The following is a 19431-nucleotide window of genomic DNA, read 5'->3' on the forward strand; positions in this document are numbered from 1 at the left end:
TTAAAAAATAAACTGAAAACCAAAGATGTGAGACAGGGTTATGAAACTTTAGTCTTTTCAACCCGAATTAACCAATAGTATATGGATGCAGCCTTGATTATGCAAGCTGAGGCATATCTCAAAAGTGCAACGTCAGACAAAATGCACTCAATGGAGCTTGTGACGTCATTGAGAAGGGTAGGGTTAGGGGTGGGGTTAGGTGTGGGCATTAAAAAGCATTGCATGCAGTTAAGATGGCAACTGCACCAGGTCTGCATTCAGACCCCTCTCTATGGTACAGGCATTTCAACTGTGACAAAACTGTTGGGATAACAGTTTATAATTGATGATGTTTAATGAGCAACCTGACATTTCTAATGAAGGTTGTAGCAATTACATCAACCAATAATAATGTATTTGTCACTGAATGATTTATTCGGGAATCTTAATTTAATATATAAAATCAACAAAGTCGCAATTTTTTGCTATCCTGCAAAATTCATTATTTAAACATAAAATACGCAGCACATGTGATGTACGTATTTCAGTGTCTCTTGAAAAATTACATCTCACCTGAGCCCTCACAATCCAAACATTACATGAGAGTGAGGGGAAATGTTTTGCAGCCTGTGCAGGCGAGGATAAAGCGTGAGTGATTTACATGTAAAGTCAATGCAAAGATTGGATTGGATATCCTGAGGCACGATTTGGGTGTTTTGTGCATGCGTTTGACGTGCTACAGACTGCAAAAGAAAGTGGGAACAAACATTTAACAAACACCAATGGAACAGACAGAAAAGCAGTCAGCTTACAATGATGGAAATTGGTTTAAGGGTGATGGCCGCTGGACGTGGCCAAACAGGCCATTGACGGTTTTTATGGCAATCTGTGTTTTAGGTGTGTTATGGTAGGGAAAGACCTAACGCATGTCCTATGTGTGAGATACATGATGTCAGATGCTCCAGTGAGTGAAATCTGAGAGAAAGTGAGATCGTGGATGAATGTTAGAGTTATACAACCTTCCTTTGGCTAAATCCCTACTGTTTTAGATGTTGTCTTGACAAGAGACCAAAATAAAGAAGCTTATAATTTTTTAGATTTTTATATAAAGTATATATTGTTAATCGCAAAATTGTGGGAAATACTACCACAAAATCTGTCATTTTTATTGCAAAAAAATCACACAAAAAACAATCGTAAAAAAATTAAGGGGGTCTAATAGATACAGTATATTAGCTCACAATATAGATTTAAAAAATAAATTACACCAAATGAAAGCTTGTCAGAGGTCTGTGTATGTTGTGACTAAGAAAACGTCTTGTTTTTTTCCATTTGAACAAAAAAAAGAAAAAAGCAAAAAAGATTGTAATAAAAAAAGTGTGGAGTGTGATATACAGTATTTAATGAATTATTTACAGTCAGTCATGTGTCTGAAGTGTTTTGAAGCAGTCGTTGTGTTTTTAAAATGTAAATACCTTAACACCTTTGTTATGAGAACTTCTTATGCTACTGTACTTTCCAGAAAATATAAAAACTTTCTCTGTTTTCTATGTATTTACTCCACAGTCGTCTACTCATTTGTGCTTCTTTCATTTCAAATTAGAAAACAAATACTCACAACATACACAGACCCTCAAAACCTCTATTGATTGATTTTGTGTTTTTGTCCATTCAGAAATATGGATAAATCATGATCTGTGTTTAAAAAAATTAAAATTCTCAGTCCCTCCAGTGTTCTGCAGTTCTCCATCAGCCATGTAAATGATATATCTGATTTCATCTGTAAAGCGCAGCACATTTGCATTGCTTATATGAGTGTGGCCATACAGTATGTGAAAGTTTGAAGTAGGCCAGAGTTGAAGTAGGTCTTCAGTCTATATTTAAGCTTTTGAAAAATGCTATTTAGATGTTTAAGCTACATCACGCATTGACCCAGCTTCAGACGGAGCTCATATTACCGTTGTTACAGGATATTATTTAAAATGACAGTGTTTCTGTGTTCTCAATTAAGTGTTTCTGTGTTAAGTTACTGTTAGAGATGTATGTTTAGAAAAGTAAACTGTTTGGTCTGTTTTCCAGACTCTTTTAGGATATCTGTGTCTATCTGTGACTGTTTCCATTGTCCATAATTGCCATCTAGTGGTAAAAATATAAATGTGGACATACATTAATAAAATCGTTTGTTAAAAAGTGTTGATGGTGTTCAAATGTTAACTGTTACCGTTTGCAGTAAGCCAGCTTTAAACTGTATTTAATTTATTAAATTGATCATTATGAGATATAGGCAGTTTAAATGACAATGCATTCAAATAGTAGTTTAGTTTTTAATGCTCATTTTGTATATAAAGACCTTTTAAATAATAAGTATTGTTATTTAAGTAAATAACATTATATACAGACATTTTGTTTGTTTTATGGAGACAAACCATGATTTTTGTTGTTGTAACATACATTTAATAATAATCAAAATAATTAGAAAACATATTAATAATAATAGTTTTTTCAAATATATAACTGTTTAAGTTTAATAATAACATTATAAATAATAATAATAACAACAACAACAATCATAATTTGTTATTTATTATTTGAAGCAATTGCTTGTAATAATAATAGTAATATTGAAAACTTTTGATATTACAAATTTTTAGATATTGTATTTTATATATATATATATATATTATTATAATTATTTAACTATGTTTTCTAGATGTTTTGCTCACAGCTACTTTTAACAAATACAATTTTTAAAATAATAATAATAATAATAATAATATTAATAATAATGCTTTTTGTTTAAATTTTTTCTTTTCCTAGTTTAAATATTAATAATTATCATGTGTTTTATATTACTATACCTGAGGAAAAAACAATATATTTAAATATGATTTTATTTTAAATAAAGAAGTTAATTTTCCTGTATACCTTTTGGAGATATTTTAATCCAAATCTACTTCTATTGCAGTTAAAATACATTTTACTAGTAGTGGATTTCATGATAATATATCACATATCGTTACCATAGCATTGTTGGTTCTCTGCTATACAGCTGGAGCTAAATATATGAGATGTTTTATCAATTGAAAAATGTTAAACACATAATTTCATGGTTTGCCTTTTTTCACTCTTTCTTGTCTCCTTGTGTTCTCCAGCCCTTGTCGTCAGAGGAGAACTGTCCGAGCACACACTCCAGTCAGTCAGACAGTCAGTATGGCTCTCCACCTCGAGGCTGGTCTGAGGAGCTAGATGAACACGGACACACACTCTACGTGTCTGAATACACCAATGAAAAGGTGCTGTAAAGAGCTTTTAACACACTTTTGGCATCCTAATAATAGACGAAACCCAGTGTAAAGGGCCGTTTGTATACTCCTTAACATTTTAAAAATATGTTTATAAAGAACTATTTTTATTTATATATGTAAAAATGTAACTTCTAAATATTGATAGGATTTCTGCAAACACCTGTCATATTTGAAGGATCTGACATCTAACCATTTTTTTTTCTAATAAAGCAAATAAAATATAAAGGATTTTGTTTACTTTAAAACTTGGAGTGCCCGAGCCTCATGTAAACACTGGTATTGTTAACTGCAAACAGTAATCGTATTCATATTAATATTTATTCTTTTTGGTTGTTCCTTGTTTGGCAGTGGATTAAGCATGTAGACGAACAGGGACGGCCGTATTACTACAGCGCTGATGGGTCCCGCTCAGAATGGGAGTTACCAAAAGTAAGTTAACTGTGTTTTAAAGGTGCACCCAAACAGCCTTTCTCATGTCTTTAGGTCATGTGCGGTTCATTGACTCAACTGTAAACCTTCACAGCAGGAGGTTTACTGGGAAAGTCTAAAAGTAACTCTGATTCCTTAATCTGGTTATCTAAGATGAGTGTTGCTGCCGGCCGCTGTTTATCTGACCACACTCTTCTTATTTAACACACATACACTTACTGTCATTACAAGCTAATTGTATGCACACATGTAGTGCTACGATGGGATGTGTGTGTGTTGGGTGGGCTTATGTTCCGAGGAGGGCAACTAACCGCACATGGTGCCGTGGGCGCTGAGGAGAGAGGTACTTTTTACACTTCTGTGTTTTTGTCATTGAGGATGTTTCATTTAGCCAGTATTTGAAACTTTAGCAAAGTTTTTGTATATTTTTTGTGCTCCAATATTGTGTATCAGTTTTGTTCTGTTATATAATAGTTCATTCTGATTCTCAAATCTGATTCACTGTAGGGTCTTTTTTAGCCATGTGGTATATTTTACTAGTATCACCACAGGAACTACTTCACAGTTTGTATCACTCCGCCTTCAGCATCCCTCACACAATGTTATAGCAGAATACATGTACAAATACTACTGAATTTGTTTCATGGATTGCTTTTGAAGTGTTTTGAAGACTAACATGTAGTTGTTTAAATTTCATATTTGCAGTTTATCTATAAAAATTGCTCTTATTTGTCAGTTAGTTTCATCGATTTATGAGATTGAGCCTACTTAAACCCGCCAGAGATGCTTGCCTCTGACATTTCTTCTGGAATCTACTGCTGGATCTGATGTGTGTTTCAAAAGTGGTTAAACATGAAATAAACATTGTTTTGTGTCTATTGAACAGTAAATCTTTGAACCAATTAGTCTGTTGTTTGTTTGAGAGCAAACAGTTGTGGCTGAAGGCCAATTTTTACAAATATTTCTGATGACATTTTTAGGATGTATCCACTGCTGACTTTGAACTCTTAACCTCTTATAATAGGGGTGAACTACATAACGTTTAAGCCTCAATATTGCAATGTGTGTATCTGCAAGTCACATCGCAAAATTGTATTGTTTATTAAGGATTTGATATAATTTAATCTTCACAAAAGATTTAATTTAAAGATTTTAAATGATTTATACAATGATGACCATGTTTTTTTATGTTTCATTGTCCTTGATTACTTTTACGCTCCCTAGAAAACCTTAAAGCACTGTTTATTTAACTTTTATTTTTGCTCTTTTTTATTTATATATGCTTGTCATTTATTAAATTTTATGCCGGTACACTGCATAGAAACATATTTAGTTATCCCAGTTGATCTAAATGGATAAAATCTTCCCAACTAGAGCTATTAAAAATCATCTGGTGACAGTATATACAATTGAAGAATTATTAGGCCCCCCCTTGTTTATTTTTTCCCCAATTTTTGTTTAACAGAGAGAAGATTTTTTTCCACACGTTTCTAAACATAATAGTTTTAATAACTCACGCAAGTTATTGTATAACAATGGTTTGTTCTGTAGACTATCAAAAACTATATAGCTTAAAGGGGCTAATAGTTTTGATCCTAAAATAGTTTTGAAAAAATTAAAACAAATAAGACTTTATTCAGAAGAAAAAATATTATCAGACATACTGTGAATTTCCTTGGGAAATATTTAAAAAAGGAAAAAGGAAAATTCAAAAGGGGGTTAATAATTCTGATTCAACTGTACATATAGCAATACACATTTCAGCAAAACAAAATATTGAAATGTCAGATTTTTCCAATATTGTGCAGCCCTGTTTTATAGTTTAGATAATAGCTTTTATTATAGATGGCGTTGTTTATTAAATATTGCTGTTCAGTCAATTCTATTTTTTATATAAAAGTAGTAATTAATCAGTATTTGCTGTATTATAATGGTATGTGTGTGTGTAATGATAGTAATTTCAGTACATTAGAACTTTAGATGGGATTAAGAGACTTTGTAGACAACTGTGAAGCAACAAGGGTGTAAAAAAGGCAACAAGGAATTAAATTTTACTTTCAACAATACATAACCAATATTGTTATGGGGAGTATACTTTAAGAAATCTATAATGTGAGAAAGATTGCTTTAAAAAAAATCTTTAAAAAGGGTAAATCTGTTGGGGAATGAAGTGGTTCCTCACGCAAAAGAGGTTTTAAGGCCGCTTAACTTTTTATGTTTTGACAATTCACACACCGTTTTGACTTTTATTCTTTCTCAGGATTTGACTTCTTGAAATAAAAAATTCAATTCTTGATATCAAGAATTTAATTGTGTTAAGCAATACAATGAACAATGGCTTGCCTGGTATTTAACTTTTTAATGTTTAAAAATTTAGTTTATTGCTTAACAGGAAATTAAATTCCTGATATCATCAATTGAATTCTTGAAGTCAAAATTGTAATTCTTCAAAACAGCTTGCCATACACTCATGTCCATGTGATATTCCTCTATACCAGCATGGCTATGATTTGTCACGTGGAAGTTTTTTTTATTTTTTATTTTTTATTATTTTTTTATATATGATTAGTCTGTTTTAATCTCACTTTCTCTCTATCTTTCCTGTATGTTCTCAGTATAATCTCTCTCCGCCAATCTCCGGAGAAGCTCCTAAGAGTCACAGTTTGGAAAGAAAGCAGCAGGAGCCCATTGTGTTGACCAAATGGAGACACAGCACATATGTGCTGGACATCAGTGACAAGGTACACACATATGTTAAACACAAACAGCCAAACACAGAACAGTTTGGGGAATATAAAATAGGATTACACTGATGACATAACAAAAGTCTCGATTTAAGGATTACACTGCATTTCAAATCTTTATACTTTGCCACTATCCTTCAGACCACTTGGTTTTACCTATTTGCCAACAAGAAGGTAATTATATTTTAATACACATTTATGAATTATATCTTAATCATTTAAAATGTAATGAAGTTCTTTAATTATTATTATTATTTTTAATAGAAGTCCAGATTAAGTATGTGACGGTGGAACATTGTTTCCTATCATTAATGTTTAGATGTTTCATGATTTTTTGAAACATTATAATAGAAATTTGCATTTAATCCTTGTGTGTTCTCATGACCTTTTTTGACTCATTTCATCACCCTTTTCTAAGGTCTGACTTTTTGTTTGAGCACAGCTTTCCAGTTTAATTAAGTTATTATTATTTTTTGGGGTGTATTACTATAGATTGTATATTTTATTTTGTATGACATTAGTGTTTAACAAAAACAGAGATTCATGTAAATTAAACTGTATTTTATTGTTTAAATTATTAAAAATGATTCAGGAAGAACCACCATGGCTGATGCTGGTAAAGACATAATTAATTGAAAGTTGAAAAGAAAACAACTTTTTTTTTTCCTCTATGCACCTATGTATTACATTTTTAAATTGATCTACATGGGTTAAGGCTTTCTATGTACATAAAAATCACTTTTCTATATAAAATCACCCCTCCAACATACTGAAAGTAACAAAACTGCTTTCATGTTTAGGTGTTGATTGCCCTGGCTTTTTTATTGTTATTTTTAACTCCATGCCTGTAACCCTCAGGCCTTGTCATATCTTTAACTGTGAAACCAGCATGCAGCCGAAAAGCCAATAAAGAGGCTGTCAAAATTAATTTTTCCTGCACCCAGATGCCAGTGAAGATTAACACAGACCAAATATGTTTCCTTAAGTAGAGCATGAGACTTAACAATCCCTAATCTTGTACCATTTGTTTTGTATTTTTAATATTATTAATGCTATTACTATTTATTACTATTGTTTTAACTCAGTTATTGGTTCTTTAAAGATGCTAAATGGAGCAAGCCTGATATTATGTTGCACAATGGTTTTCATTCCAGCTGCCATTTAAAAACAGATGGTTCAGCGTGAACCGCCCCCCCAGAGGCTTCGGCCTGCCAGTGTACAGAGAAGTTAGTCAACTCCACATCCTGTAACCAATCAGATGTGATTACAGACCTCTTGATTTCCCTCAATTCACAAATTGATTTTTTAAAGCCAATCAAGGAATTTAATCAGTATAATGAAATCCTCCTCAAAATGTGCTCTTTATGATTTGTCTTGCATTTTATTTGTGTGCATAAAGCAATGTAGGAAATGAATTAGGAGACCACTTTAGGAGTGCGAGTAAAATGTTCATATTTGTTTTACTTTATTAAGATTTTAAAAACATTTATTCAAAATTTCAATAATATAATATTAAGTTTAAAACGTTACTATTTTAGGTAACACTTTAAAATAATGATTCATGAACGTATTTGTTAACATGAATAAACAATTAGTAATACATCTATTACTAGGGATGCTCCGATCAGGATTTTGCAGCCACTGAGTACTGACTCCTTGTCATGGTGATCGGCCAATACCGAGTACCAATTCTGATGCTTCAAGCTTTATGTAGCTTTGCCATTGCATAAAGCACATTTTCCCTCTAAGTATTAGATATCGCCTTACTCACGTAAATAAATTAAGGATGTTGCATACATGTAATGGTCAAAAGTAGCTTTACAAAAAATAACAGATAAAACAGATCCAAAAATGGTAAGAAATATTAGTAACAATGCAATTTGGAAACATTTCTCGTGTTGTAGTGCTGCTGATGTATATCCTGAATGTGCACATGCATCCTTCTCTGCATGTAAAGTCGTAAATAAATACTTGTAATCGGTTCGTGAGATTGGCCAGATCAGCAAGTACCGATCGAGTCGTGAAATGTGATTATCGGCCGATACCAATCTACGGCCGATCGAGCGGAGCAACCCTATTTATTACAGTATTTATTTGTCTTTGTTAAAGTTAATGTTATTTAAGTTAAACTACGTTAGCTCATGTTAACTCAGTTTGCAATAATTAATGTTAACAAGCACAACTTTAAATTTTAATAATACATTAGTAAATGTTGAACTATGATTAATACATTCTTTAACAAGGTTATTCATACTTAAAGTTAGTAAATACATAATACTAATACACCAATATTCTAAAGTGCTACCATATTTTGTTTTCTTGAAATAAGCACATCTGAAAACATGACTTTTTTTTTACATTTTTATTTTTAATTTGGAAAAAAAACATCCGTTTGCAGACCAAAACAAAAAATGCTTGATTTAAATACATTACTTTGATTTTTAGTGATCTCCTAATTTTTTTCCATAGGTGTATCTGTATTTTTTCATATGTTTGCTTCTGCTATTTTTACACTAACTCTTCAAATTACTAATTTTATTACTGACATCATAAATATTGTTGTTCACACAATTAGACTAGCACACCAGCATTTTTCTCTTTGGAAATTCTAACCTTATCTAAGAATGGATCTAACACCTTTTCCTTCCTGTAAACTCCTCTCTATTCTGAATATTTAACATCACTGTTTCTGCTTTATGACCTACAGGAGTCTGTAAATGCCAAACCCAACTCTCCTGAATCAGACTCCTGTCCATCCTCACCAAAACATCCCTCTACCGTTAGTATCCACACTAACCTGAGTCCCTCTGTTCATGCATGATTCAGCATATTTAGAATCAGTTCTCTTCTAAATGCATGTTGTCATCAGAGAATGACCAGTGCTATTTTCTAAATTAAATACTTCTGCTGCTGCTGCAAACAACTATGATATTATAATGTGGGCGTATTAAAATTATTAAGTATTAAGTATTAGTATTTTCATTATAGAGTGCAACAGTTGGCTTCTGGAAGTAAAAATCAGATTTTTTTTTTCTGAGCATAATTTATAAAGACAGACGTGTCTTAAATGCTCCAGTGTTTTTAATTGATTTCATGCTTTTGGTGATCATATTAACTTTATATTCATAAAGTTCATAGTGATCATATTAACTATCATATTATGTTTTTTAAATAGTATTCATGTTTAACAGGGGAACTTGTCATGTAAAATTATGTTACCCATGATACTCCACAGAAGAAAAAAAAACAGGTCCTCCTTGGAATTGTTTTATAATTCACCCTTTCTTTAAAAAATTATAATAATATGCATTTGTGATTTTTCTTATTTCGTTTAATAGTCTCTAACACTAATCAAACACAGCTAATCCAAATAGTCAAAGTGTTCAAGACTACTAGACAGTCTTAAACATCTTGATTAGTTGAATCAGATGTGTTTGATTAGGGTTGGAGCAAAACTGCGCAGAGCTGCAGCCCTCCAGGAATCAAGTTTGAGACCTTCAAGGTGTTGTAAATTGAGTTGTTGTATAATCTATTATAATCCTAAACATTTCACAAAAAAGTGATTTTGTAGAATACAACTATTGTTATTAATTACAAAACGTGTACATTTAATTCATTTTAGTAAAGTCATTATCAATACAGATCACTTCTTACTCACAGATATAAAGAAACAAAGGTTTAAAAACTCTGCGTACTCAGGACCGGGTCCGTGACATCATTTACTTCCACATTTTTTCTTTTGTAAAGGTCCAGACTGGCCCAGTACCCCCATAAGTGGTTCCCTTCTGCAGCTGGAATAGAATATATTTTGCATAGATTTTGACAGAGACATTTTTCTTTTTTCCTGTAATAACTGACATGTGTAGGAACCAACTAAATGAATTACAGCAACCCATTCACACAAAAACAGGTACTCTAAAAGGTACACTTTCAGATTTGAAAAAAAAAACGCCTTCATAAAACAGTGTTTTATGGAAATTCAAGGGTTATCTTTAAAATGATAAACTTTTGCATTTACACCTCTGCATGTGAATTTGGAAAGCTTTTGAATTTGATTAGGCAAAATCCAGTTGGAGAACCCAAAATAGCACTTGACTTTAAAAGGTTAAAGAATGTTTAGAATTTATTCTTAATTGCTACTTATGGTACCATTCAACTTGTAAAAATAATTTGTCCGACATAACTTACAATAGGAAAGTCACAAGCAAAGAAAAACACAGAAGAGTATTTTAAAAATACATGAATGACTCTCTACTAACTTCCACTCCCCCCCACCCCCACCCCAATTATTTTATATGTACGTGCATACTATGTAACAAACTTTAAATATATAGTTTCTATAAACATGATTAACAAAAAAAAAAATTCTAGTTTTGTCTTTTTTCTTAATTTCTATTATGTGGGAATTACACATTTATATTAAGTCATTCACATTTTTTTCAATTAAAATTTTAAATGTTGTTAATTACCACTGGTTCATGACTTACAAATCTTTATTAAAGACTTTAAAAGCTTTATGGTATTTAAAAGAAAAAAATACCTCCAGAACAAATGTGAAAAAGTGGACAGGCCACTAATGCACTCTATAATACTGTAATATACAGGGTTATTAAATAATTGAGCTTTTTTGTTATTATATTATGCTTATTCATTTGTATTTACTGAGCAACGTTTTTTCTTCAGCCCTCAGAAAAGTGTGGTGTTCTCAATGTTACCAAGATCACTGAACATGGCAAGAAAGTCAGGTAAAAAAATGCTTCACTATAGTAGATGTGGGGAAATAAATGCACTAATGCTATTTGATAAAATATCAAGTTAAATAAAATAGTAAAAATATGGGTTACACTTTATTTTAATGGTCTGTTTGTTGAATTTACATTGCATCTACATGTACACAATTGTCATTAGATTATAAGTAGACTGTTAGGTTTGGGTTAGGGTTAATGCAAGTTGACATGTACTTACAAAGTTTCTTATAGTCAGTTGAATGTCTGTTGAAGGAGCAGTATCAACAGATATTAAGCAGACAGTCTACTAATACTCAAATGGACCATCAAAATATAGTGTTACCATAATATTAATACAAGCTATTTTGGAAAGATCTTGTGACCTCCTACAGTATATTTGTTGATACTACAATGATCTTATGTATTTTTTCAAGCTAAAAAATATAAAGTGGCTATTTGCATGTTGTCTTTTGCACTCCCTCTGTTGATCTTTAGTCATGTGACACAGATGCATCTGTTGTTTTTAATGTCCTGCAGGAAGAATTGGGCCTCCACCTGGACGGTCCTGCAGGGATCCTCTTTACTGTTTGCAAAGGGTCAGGGCAGCGGCACCAGCTGGGTATGTATTCATGCCAGCTTACAGTGGGGCAAATCTGGAAATGTACCCTTTAAAGATGCTTTAACCTTGTTAGCCTGTAGTACCAGTTGATAGTGTTGTTTCCGTTGACATGCTTTGAATACTGATAGGTTTCCTCATGCACTCAGAAAACTTGTTTCGCTGCTTGTTCAAACTTATTTAAAATGAGCTGAAATTACACAATTCTTGAGATTTTTCTTGGGACAACTTAATTGTTTAATGTTCAATCCACTTAAATTTGTAAAAACTAACAAGATAACCTAATCCCTTCATGTTGTCCCAGCACATATTAAGTTAGCTTAATTGTTTTTAAAAATTTAAGTGGATTGAACACAAAAATATTAAGTTGCCCCACAAAAAAATAAGAATTGTGTCGTTTCAACTCAATTAAAAAAAGTAGTTTGAACAAGCAGCAAAAGTCATTTTTTGAGTGTAGTCTGCCTGCGGTTACATACCATGTGCATCCAAATACAGAAAACGAGACCCATTTATTTCATGTAAAAATGTAGTTTAAGCTCTCTTGCTGATATATACAGTCTGTCTCTCCTTCATTTATGTCTCCCATGTATGTGCTGTGAGTGTTTTTTCATGCATCATCATTCTCTTTTCTGTTGTTTTTCTTTCTTCCATCTCTCCCCTGTCTCTTCAAAGTCGTACTGCCACAACGGTTCCTTTCCTGAACTCCTCCTTTCATTGCTAAGTAACTGGAAGCGTTCAATAAAGCCCCGGCCTGCAGTGTCCTATACACACTGTAGACGTGCACGGGCCTCTTCTGTATGTGCCAATCTCTCGGGACAGAATGAATGTGCCCTCTATTGCCTGGTTGAGACTACACAATATTTTACTGTAAAATAACTTAATTTAGGTATGTTATAATAGTCGCTGCAAAGAAGTCACTATGTAAGCTTGTATGTTGCTTCTCGATCAATCATCACTTGCCGGCTTTATTGATATGCGTGATGTCATTGAGAAGGTGGAACTAGCGACTGACCTTTTAGAAACAAGAGCGTAAATCAAACCTGGGAAAAACATCATGACATCAGGAAATGTGCTGTCATGAATCCACAATTGTTGCCTTCATTTATGTTTCAACCTAGCAGCATAAATACCATTGTTTAGCTCATATTTTACCATGCTTGACAGCTGCGTACAGAAGAGCTTTTTGGGCTCCTGTTGGTCAGAAAACTAGTCATAGTGGACATGTTTGTGTGTCTCAGATGTGGCAATGAAAATGATATTTTCACCACAGCACTCTATGTCTAACAAGTTCTACTATAATAATCTGATATTGTGTAGTCTGAACTTTGCATACGCTGATCTTGGAACAGTTTTGCCTACATTTAAGATCTAAAAATGATCAGATGGTTTCAGATGAAATGCACTGTGGAATTGGTATATTATTATTTTTAAAAAGCTCTAGTTAAATAATGTGTTTTGTGTTGCAGAGCTGTTTTGAAATCAGCTGAACAGGGCAGCTTGTATTCCACTTTATCTGTGCATGTCATACCTCCTGCCTTATTTACTTATCATCTCCTGCCTTGTGCTTGAAGTGGATTCCTCCAGCAAGAGAGGGAGAATTTAAAATGACTATCATGTCAAATAACCAGTAAATAGATGCACTAAGGAACTGGCATGCATTTGTGCATATTCAGACTAATTTATTTTACGCAATTTGTATGTGTAAAAAAAATCTGAATCGCATACAACATTGAGCGAGGAGAATGCGGGAATGCTCTTTGCAAACCTGAGCCATAAATTATAAATCAGTGAAGTGCGTGCATTGTGCATTTAATATTTCACTCTAACCTATTATTGTTCATTCCCTGGCACCCAGAACTAATATACACTTAAAAAAAGCAGAATGTGCTCTTTTGACCGGGACCACCGATCATGTTTAACAGCACTGGACTAAAGAGAATCCTAAATAACCTCCAGAAGGTAATTAATTTATGGAGAGAGTGGTGTGATTTTAATCTCACCTTTGTTTTTAAAGTTCGGAGGGAACCAGTCCAAACCAGAATTCACTGTGGACCTCCGAGGAGGTTCAGTCGAGTGGGCATCCAAAGAAAAGTCCAGCAAGAAACATGTCATTGAGGTGAGAGTTTTAACCTTTGAATCCATCAAAACCTTAAACAATGTTGGAAACACCTACTATTTATGTGTTCTAGTTCAGATTTTTTTGTATTTACAGTTCAGTCTTCAGGCTAGTATGTAGAAGATTAAGCCATGCGAGACTGAGATGTTTATCCACTGTTAGGAGTCATTTTAGAATATTTCTTACGTTTTGTTGAAAATTTATACTGTATCTTGCAATTTTTCTTTCTTTCCAGAACTGCTGGTTTATTTCTTTAAATGGTACATTATATGATCAGATGTTGCAATTTAGATTTTTTATTAAAACTTAAAAGAGATTATTGTTTGGAATTTTTTTAAACCCCAAAAAGGATTATTATAACATACAAGTGTTCAGCTGTTAGTTAATAGTAGTTTACTTTTAATATTTTGTCATACAAAAAAGGTTTCATAAGTACACTGTAAAAAATGTTGGGTTCCACACAATGTTTTCCTGTTGTCCCAACCAAAATTAAGTTAATTGAATCTTTTTTTCAAGTTGATAAGGATTGAACATAAAACAATTAAGTTGTTCCCCTTACTTGTTTTGAGGTTGAATAAGCAGTAAAACCCATTTTTAGTGTAGTCAAATTACTAGCAAGGAAATTCTGAACACACTGCAGCATGTTTATGATAGTAATATACACTCACCGGCTATTTATTAGGTAAACCCTACTAGTACCGGGTTGGACCCCTTTTGCCTTTAGAACTACCTTAATGCTTGGTGGCATAGCTTCAACACGGTACTTAAAATATTCCTCAGAAATTTTGGTCCATATTGACATGATAACACCATGCAGTTACTGCAGATTTGTTGGCTGCACATCCATGATGTGAATCTCCAGTTCCACCACATCCCAAAGGTGCTCAATTGGATTAAGATCTGCTGTGAAGGCCATTTGAGTACAGTGAACTCACTGTAATGTACAAGAAACCAGTCTGAGGTAATTAGCACTTGACATGGCTTGTTATTCTGCTGGAAGTAGCCATCAGAAGATGAGTACACTGTGGTCATAAAGGGATATACAAAAGGGAGAACGATGCTCAATGGGTACTAATGGGTCCAAAGTGTACCAAGAAAATATCCCCCACACCATTACATCACCACCAGCAGCCTGAACCAATAATTTGAGGTGGGATGGATCAACGCTTTCATGTTGTTAATGCCAAATTCAGACTCTTCCATGTCGCAGCAGAAATCGAGACTCATCAGACCAGGCAATGTTTTTCCAATGTTCTGTTGTTCAATTTTGGTGAGCCTGTGCAAATTATAGCCTCAGTTTCCTGTTCTGAGCTGACAGGAGTGACACCCGGTGTGGTCTTCTGCGGCTGTAGCCCATCTGGCTCAAGGTTTGATGAATTGTGCATTCAGAGATGCTCTTCTGCTTACCTCGGTTCTATCAGCTTAAACCATATTGGCCTTTCTCCTTTGCCGTCTGGCATAAACGAGGCATTTGTGCCCACAGAACTGCCGCTCACTGGATACTTTCTCTTTTTTTCAGACCATTCTCTGTAAACTCAAGAGATGGTTGTGTGTGAAGATCCCAGTAGATCGGCAGTTCTGAAAAACCATCCATACCATGTTTTAAATCACTTAAATCATCTTTCTTCCTCATTCTGATGTGATTTAAACTGCAGCAGATTGTCTTGACCATATCTACATGCCTAAATGCATTGAGTTGCTCATTGACTGATTAGAAATTTCCTTTATCAACAAGCAGTTGGACAGATGTACCTAATAAAGGGGCCGGTTAGTGTATATTTTAATGTTTTATTGAAACTGAATCTGTCTGGACACCAAATCTGCTTCCACTGACCTGATTTAAACTTTGACCCTGGCAGCTAAAGACACGAGTTGGCACAGAGCTGCTGATCCAGTCTGAGATCGACAGCGTTATCAATGACTGGTTCAGAGCACTTTCTGAGACCATCAACACACATGTGAGTAAAACATACACAACACAGTGTGCAAAAATATGCAATAAACATCAATGTAATTCTAATACACGTTTTGTAGGCTTGGGAGTCCGATGAGGCTATTGAAGAGGACATGCCCGAGTCTCCTGGAAGCGAGAAACACGACAAAGAGAAAGACCCCAGAGACTCAAAGAAGAACAGAGGTACAGAAGACGTGCATTTGTAAAAGAAATCTTAGCTGCATACAGGGTTATTGCTGAGTCATGAAACAGACCTGTGTGTTTGTGCAGTAGTGAAGAACTCCAGTATGGAGTCGTCCGAGCAGAAGAAGACCAGAGTCAAGCTGAAGAAGTTCCTCACACGGAGACCAACCTTACAGGCAGTTCGAGATAAGGGTTACATCAAAGGTAACATACAGCAAAATTAGAGAACAACCTATGCTTTCCTAAATTCCGAGGTTTTGTAAGGGGCACAGGTTGCTTTCACTTTAACCATTATTTGAACAGGATACACTTCCCATTTATGTGTAGTTAACTGGTGTCAACTGTTTTTTTTAAAGAAATGTTTTGTTAAATAAAAAGTGTAGTAAACAGCTGTATTTAGCTTGTTTTGACACGTTATTTTAAATTTTTGGCTAAGAAATGTTCTCTGAAACGTCATGTGAAATAAAAACTAATTGTAATATAAAACTATGAAACCATGACCCATGTGCTCATGTTCACTGAGCAAGCTTACACACAACATACACAAAAAGTAAAATGAATTAGGAGGCATGTGGACATTCCACAAAATTTAAAATATATTTTCCTGACAACAAAATTTGGCTAGTGAAAATGGCGAGTGGCTAGTAATGTTGGAAAACTACTAGCCACACTGGCTGGTGATTAAAAAAGTTAATGTCAAGCCCTGAATACAAGTATAAGAAATAAAAACAAGGAATAGATGTTATTAAATGCTCACAATGGGCATCGGGGATACACTATGGCAGTGGTTCTCAAACTGTGGTACGCGTACCACTAGTGGTACGCGGGCTTCCTCCTAGTGGTACGCGGAGGAACCGCTGAATAATGAAAGAAACAATTAACACTTTTAATCCTTTAATGCCTAATATAACATCGATGTGATCAGCATTGGCTGTTTTGTGAAGCGTACGATCACAACGCTGTGCTTAGAATGTTTATTTTAGAGCATTGTGTCATAAGCTGTTGAAAATCAGTTTCCGAAGTTTAAGAATTGATTCTGAAGCGTGATTTGACTGACATGAAAAGTAGCCAATCACAGTCGACCTTGTCTAGTTGCGTGAAACATAAGGGCGGGACAAATGCTTTCTGTGTTGCAGAGACAGAAAAAACAACTTAAAAACAAATGTTTTGTTGGAATAATGCTTCTCGGATGTTTTCACTATCGAGATGTCTAGCAGAGTAATTAAACCGCGGACATATTTCCTGCCTTTTTGATGATCAACAAACACGTTTCGCTCTCCGACAGCGAGTCGACTCGCCTCTGACCTGTCACTCCTCTAAATACATTCTGAATGGCGGCGCGGGAATGGAGGTATAGACCTTTTTCACAGCGGAATTGAACACCGGAAGCGCCCTTCGAAGCAGTGTATCGATATTTCCGGGTTCGCTAGGAGTCGCAGAGACATGACAGCCTCGGGACAGCGGATGACTTTCTCACGGTCAACTTTGCCATAATTTGGACAGGAAGATGTTGTTCGGTGAATGTGTAAAACTGCCTTAATAAAACAGCATTTAAAAGATGATACCGATTTGCAGAGTTTGTGCAGAAAACGTGTCTTACACAGCGTTTGCCACGTCAGGTTCCAGTAAAGTGCACAGCCAACAGCATAAAATCTGCTCATTCAAGCCATTCGTAAACTAGATTAACCTGGCTATTTAACATCCAGCAGGATGAGTTTTGTCAGTAGTCCCGTCTGTAAACTGTGCTAACCCCCTCCTTCCTTTTAATCAGAGTCAGATATAGTGAATGGCGAGGTAAGTTAGCTGTACAGGCGAGTTGCTATCGGTTAATACATTACAGGTTGTTTAATCCTCGTAAGGTTTTCTCAAGTCTGGAAACACGTTAGCTCATACTCCTGGATAATATTCATTTCTATTATTTATTTGAAGAACAGCAAATAACATTTTACAATACAAAAATGTACATACCAAGGGGTAATAATAAATAAAATACAAATATACAAAATGTAATATAACATATGTAATAATGAAATACATTGTAGAGTTCACACATTTTAAAGTGGGTCGGGCTTTCTTGTTTAGAGAGTTGATACTGATATTATACAAGCATATTTCAGTCATCAATACCTTAAAATCTGGTTTCATATTAGTAAATTTACATTTATGAATGTACAATTTTGTTAACAACATAAGCAAATAAAATAAATAAAACTATTTTCCTCTAGATTAGGATAATCAAGTAAAGCCCAAATGTACATTTATCCATAATGAAAGAGGTTTTGAACACAAAAGAATCGTTATTAATACATTTTGCAACTCACCCCATAAGCTGACTATGTACAATGCCAAAATAAGTGTAAAACTGTCTCCTTATATTCGTTACAAAAATACAATTTACATCAATCCCACTTTTAAATTTTTGCAAACGTTTGCAGGATAAAAACTATGGATGAGTTTATAGGACATTTCTTTAATTCTATTTCTAACATGATATTTCTGTGGTAACAGCCACACTTTTCTTCAATTCACACTTTAATAAAGACATATAATAAAATTGAATATAAGGTACAGTAATGATTTCTTTTTGGAAAAGAGTATGAATAGCTCTATCATTACTTTTGGTATTTAGTAAAACAAAATTTGCCGACATAAGATTTAGTAATATCAAAAGACGATGCATCAGAAGGATGGTCTTATTAATACCTCTAAATAACATATATGAATAACATGTCTCTGCAGGAATTGAACCAATAACAGTTGAAAACTTGCTGGGTTATTGAGATTTTGTAATAAAGGACTTCATTGTAAGAAAAGTATACTATCTTTATTATATAACTGACTAAACAAATAATTTTGCTGTCAAATCAATTAAAAAAAGAGATTTGCATTTGTATGAACTGTCTATTATTCCAAAATAACAACAATGTAGGGATAAATCATGCTTATAGATTAATGACCATGATGAGCACTTGTTTGTGGAAGGCAGATAGCTTAACTGGAGTTTTGTCTATATTATAGTTACTCATCAAAATAAACCATAGACCACCAATCTTTATTGAAACATAATAATCTCCGCTTTGAAGTGCATACAGCATACGAGTGTACTCCCGCATATAACTTGAAACGGCATTCAACCCCCTTTAATATTGTCATCCATGATTTTCCCTGTCCTTCGTCTTTCGGGAGATCGTGGTCATTAAAGTAAGAGTGTCGTTTTTGAGTTGGAGCAGCTGGGAACGCAGCAATCACAGCGGTGAGATGACCCTGCCATTCTTTCTTGCTCCGTCGCATTGAAACCGGATGTTGTGGTACACTGCTTCGCTTACCGGAACCAGGAAGTGTGAAAAAGGCCTATTGCGCAATAACTCATTTCTGCAA

At 34.1% G+C, this 19431-nt stretch overlaps 1 protein-coding gene across 48 annotated transcripts in view; it reads left to right on the forward strand.

Annotated features, from left to right (window-relative positions):
- Positions 1 to 19431, forward strand: part of arhgap12b (Rho GTPase activating protein 12b) — a 106648-nt gene that overhangs the window by 73109 nt on the left and 14108 nt on the right. For 3 of the 48 annotated variants that reach the window (XM_087274782.1, XM_087274802.1, XM_087274810.1), the window contains 13 exons: positions 3132 to 3272; positions 3633 to 3713; positions 6329 to 6454; positions 6599 to 6631; positions 7612 to 7683; positions 9165 to 9236; positions 11141 to 11202; positions 11722 to 11803; positions 12473 to 12595; positions 13815 to 13916; positions 15776 to 15874; positions 15951 to 16053; positions 16141 to 16257. In XM_087274782.1, coding sequence (XP_087130908.1) covers positions 3132 to 3272; positions 3633 to 3713; positions 6329 to 6454; positions 6599 to 6631; positions 7612 to 7683; positions 9165 to 9236; positions 11141 to 11202; positions 11722 to 11803; positions 12473 to 12595; positions 13815 to 13916; positions 15776 to 15874; positions 15951 to 16053; positions 16141 to 16257 — 1213 coding nt within the window. 48 annotated transcript variants of the gene reach the window in all.

The sequence above is a fragment of the Danio rerio genome, chromosome 12 (genome assembly GCF_052040795.2).
Source record: "Danio rerio strain M-AB ecotype USA chromosome 12, GRCz13ab, whole genome shotgun sequence".
Classification (NCBI taxonomy): domain Eukaryota; kingdom Metazoa; phylum Chordata; class Actinopteri; order Cypriniformes; family Danionidae; genus Danio; species Danio rerio.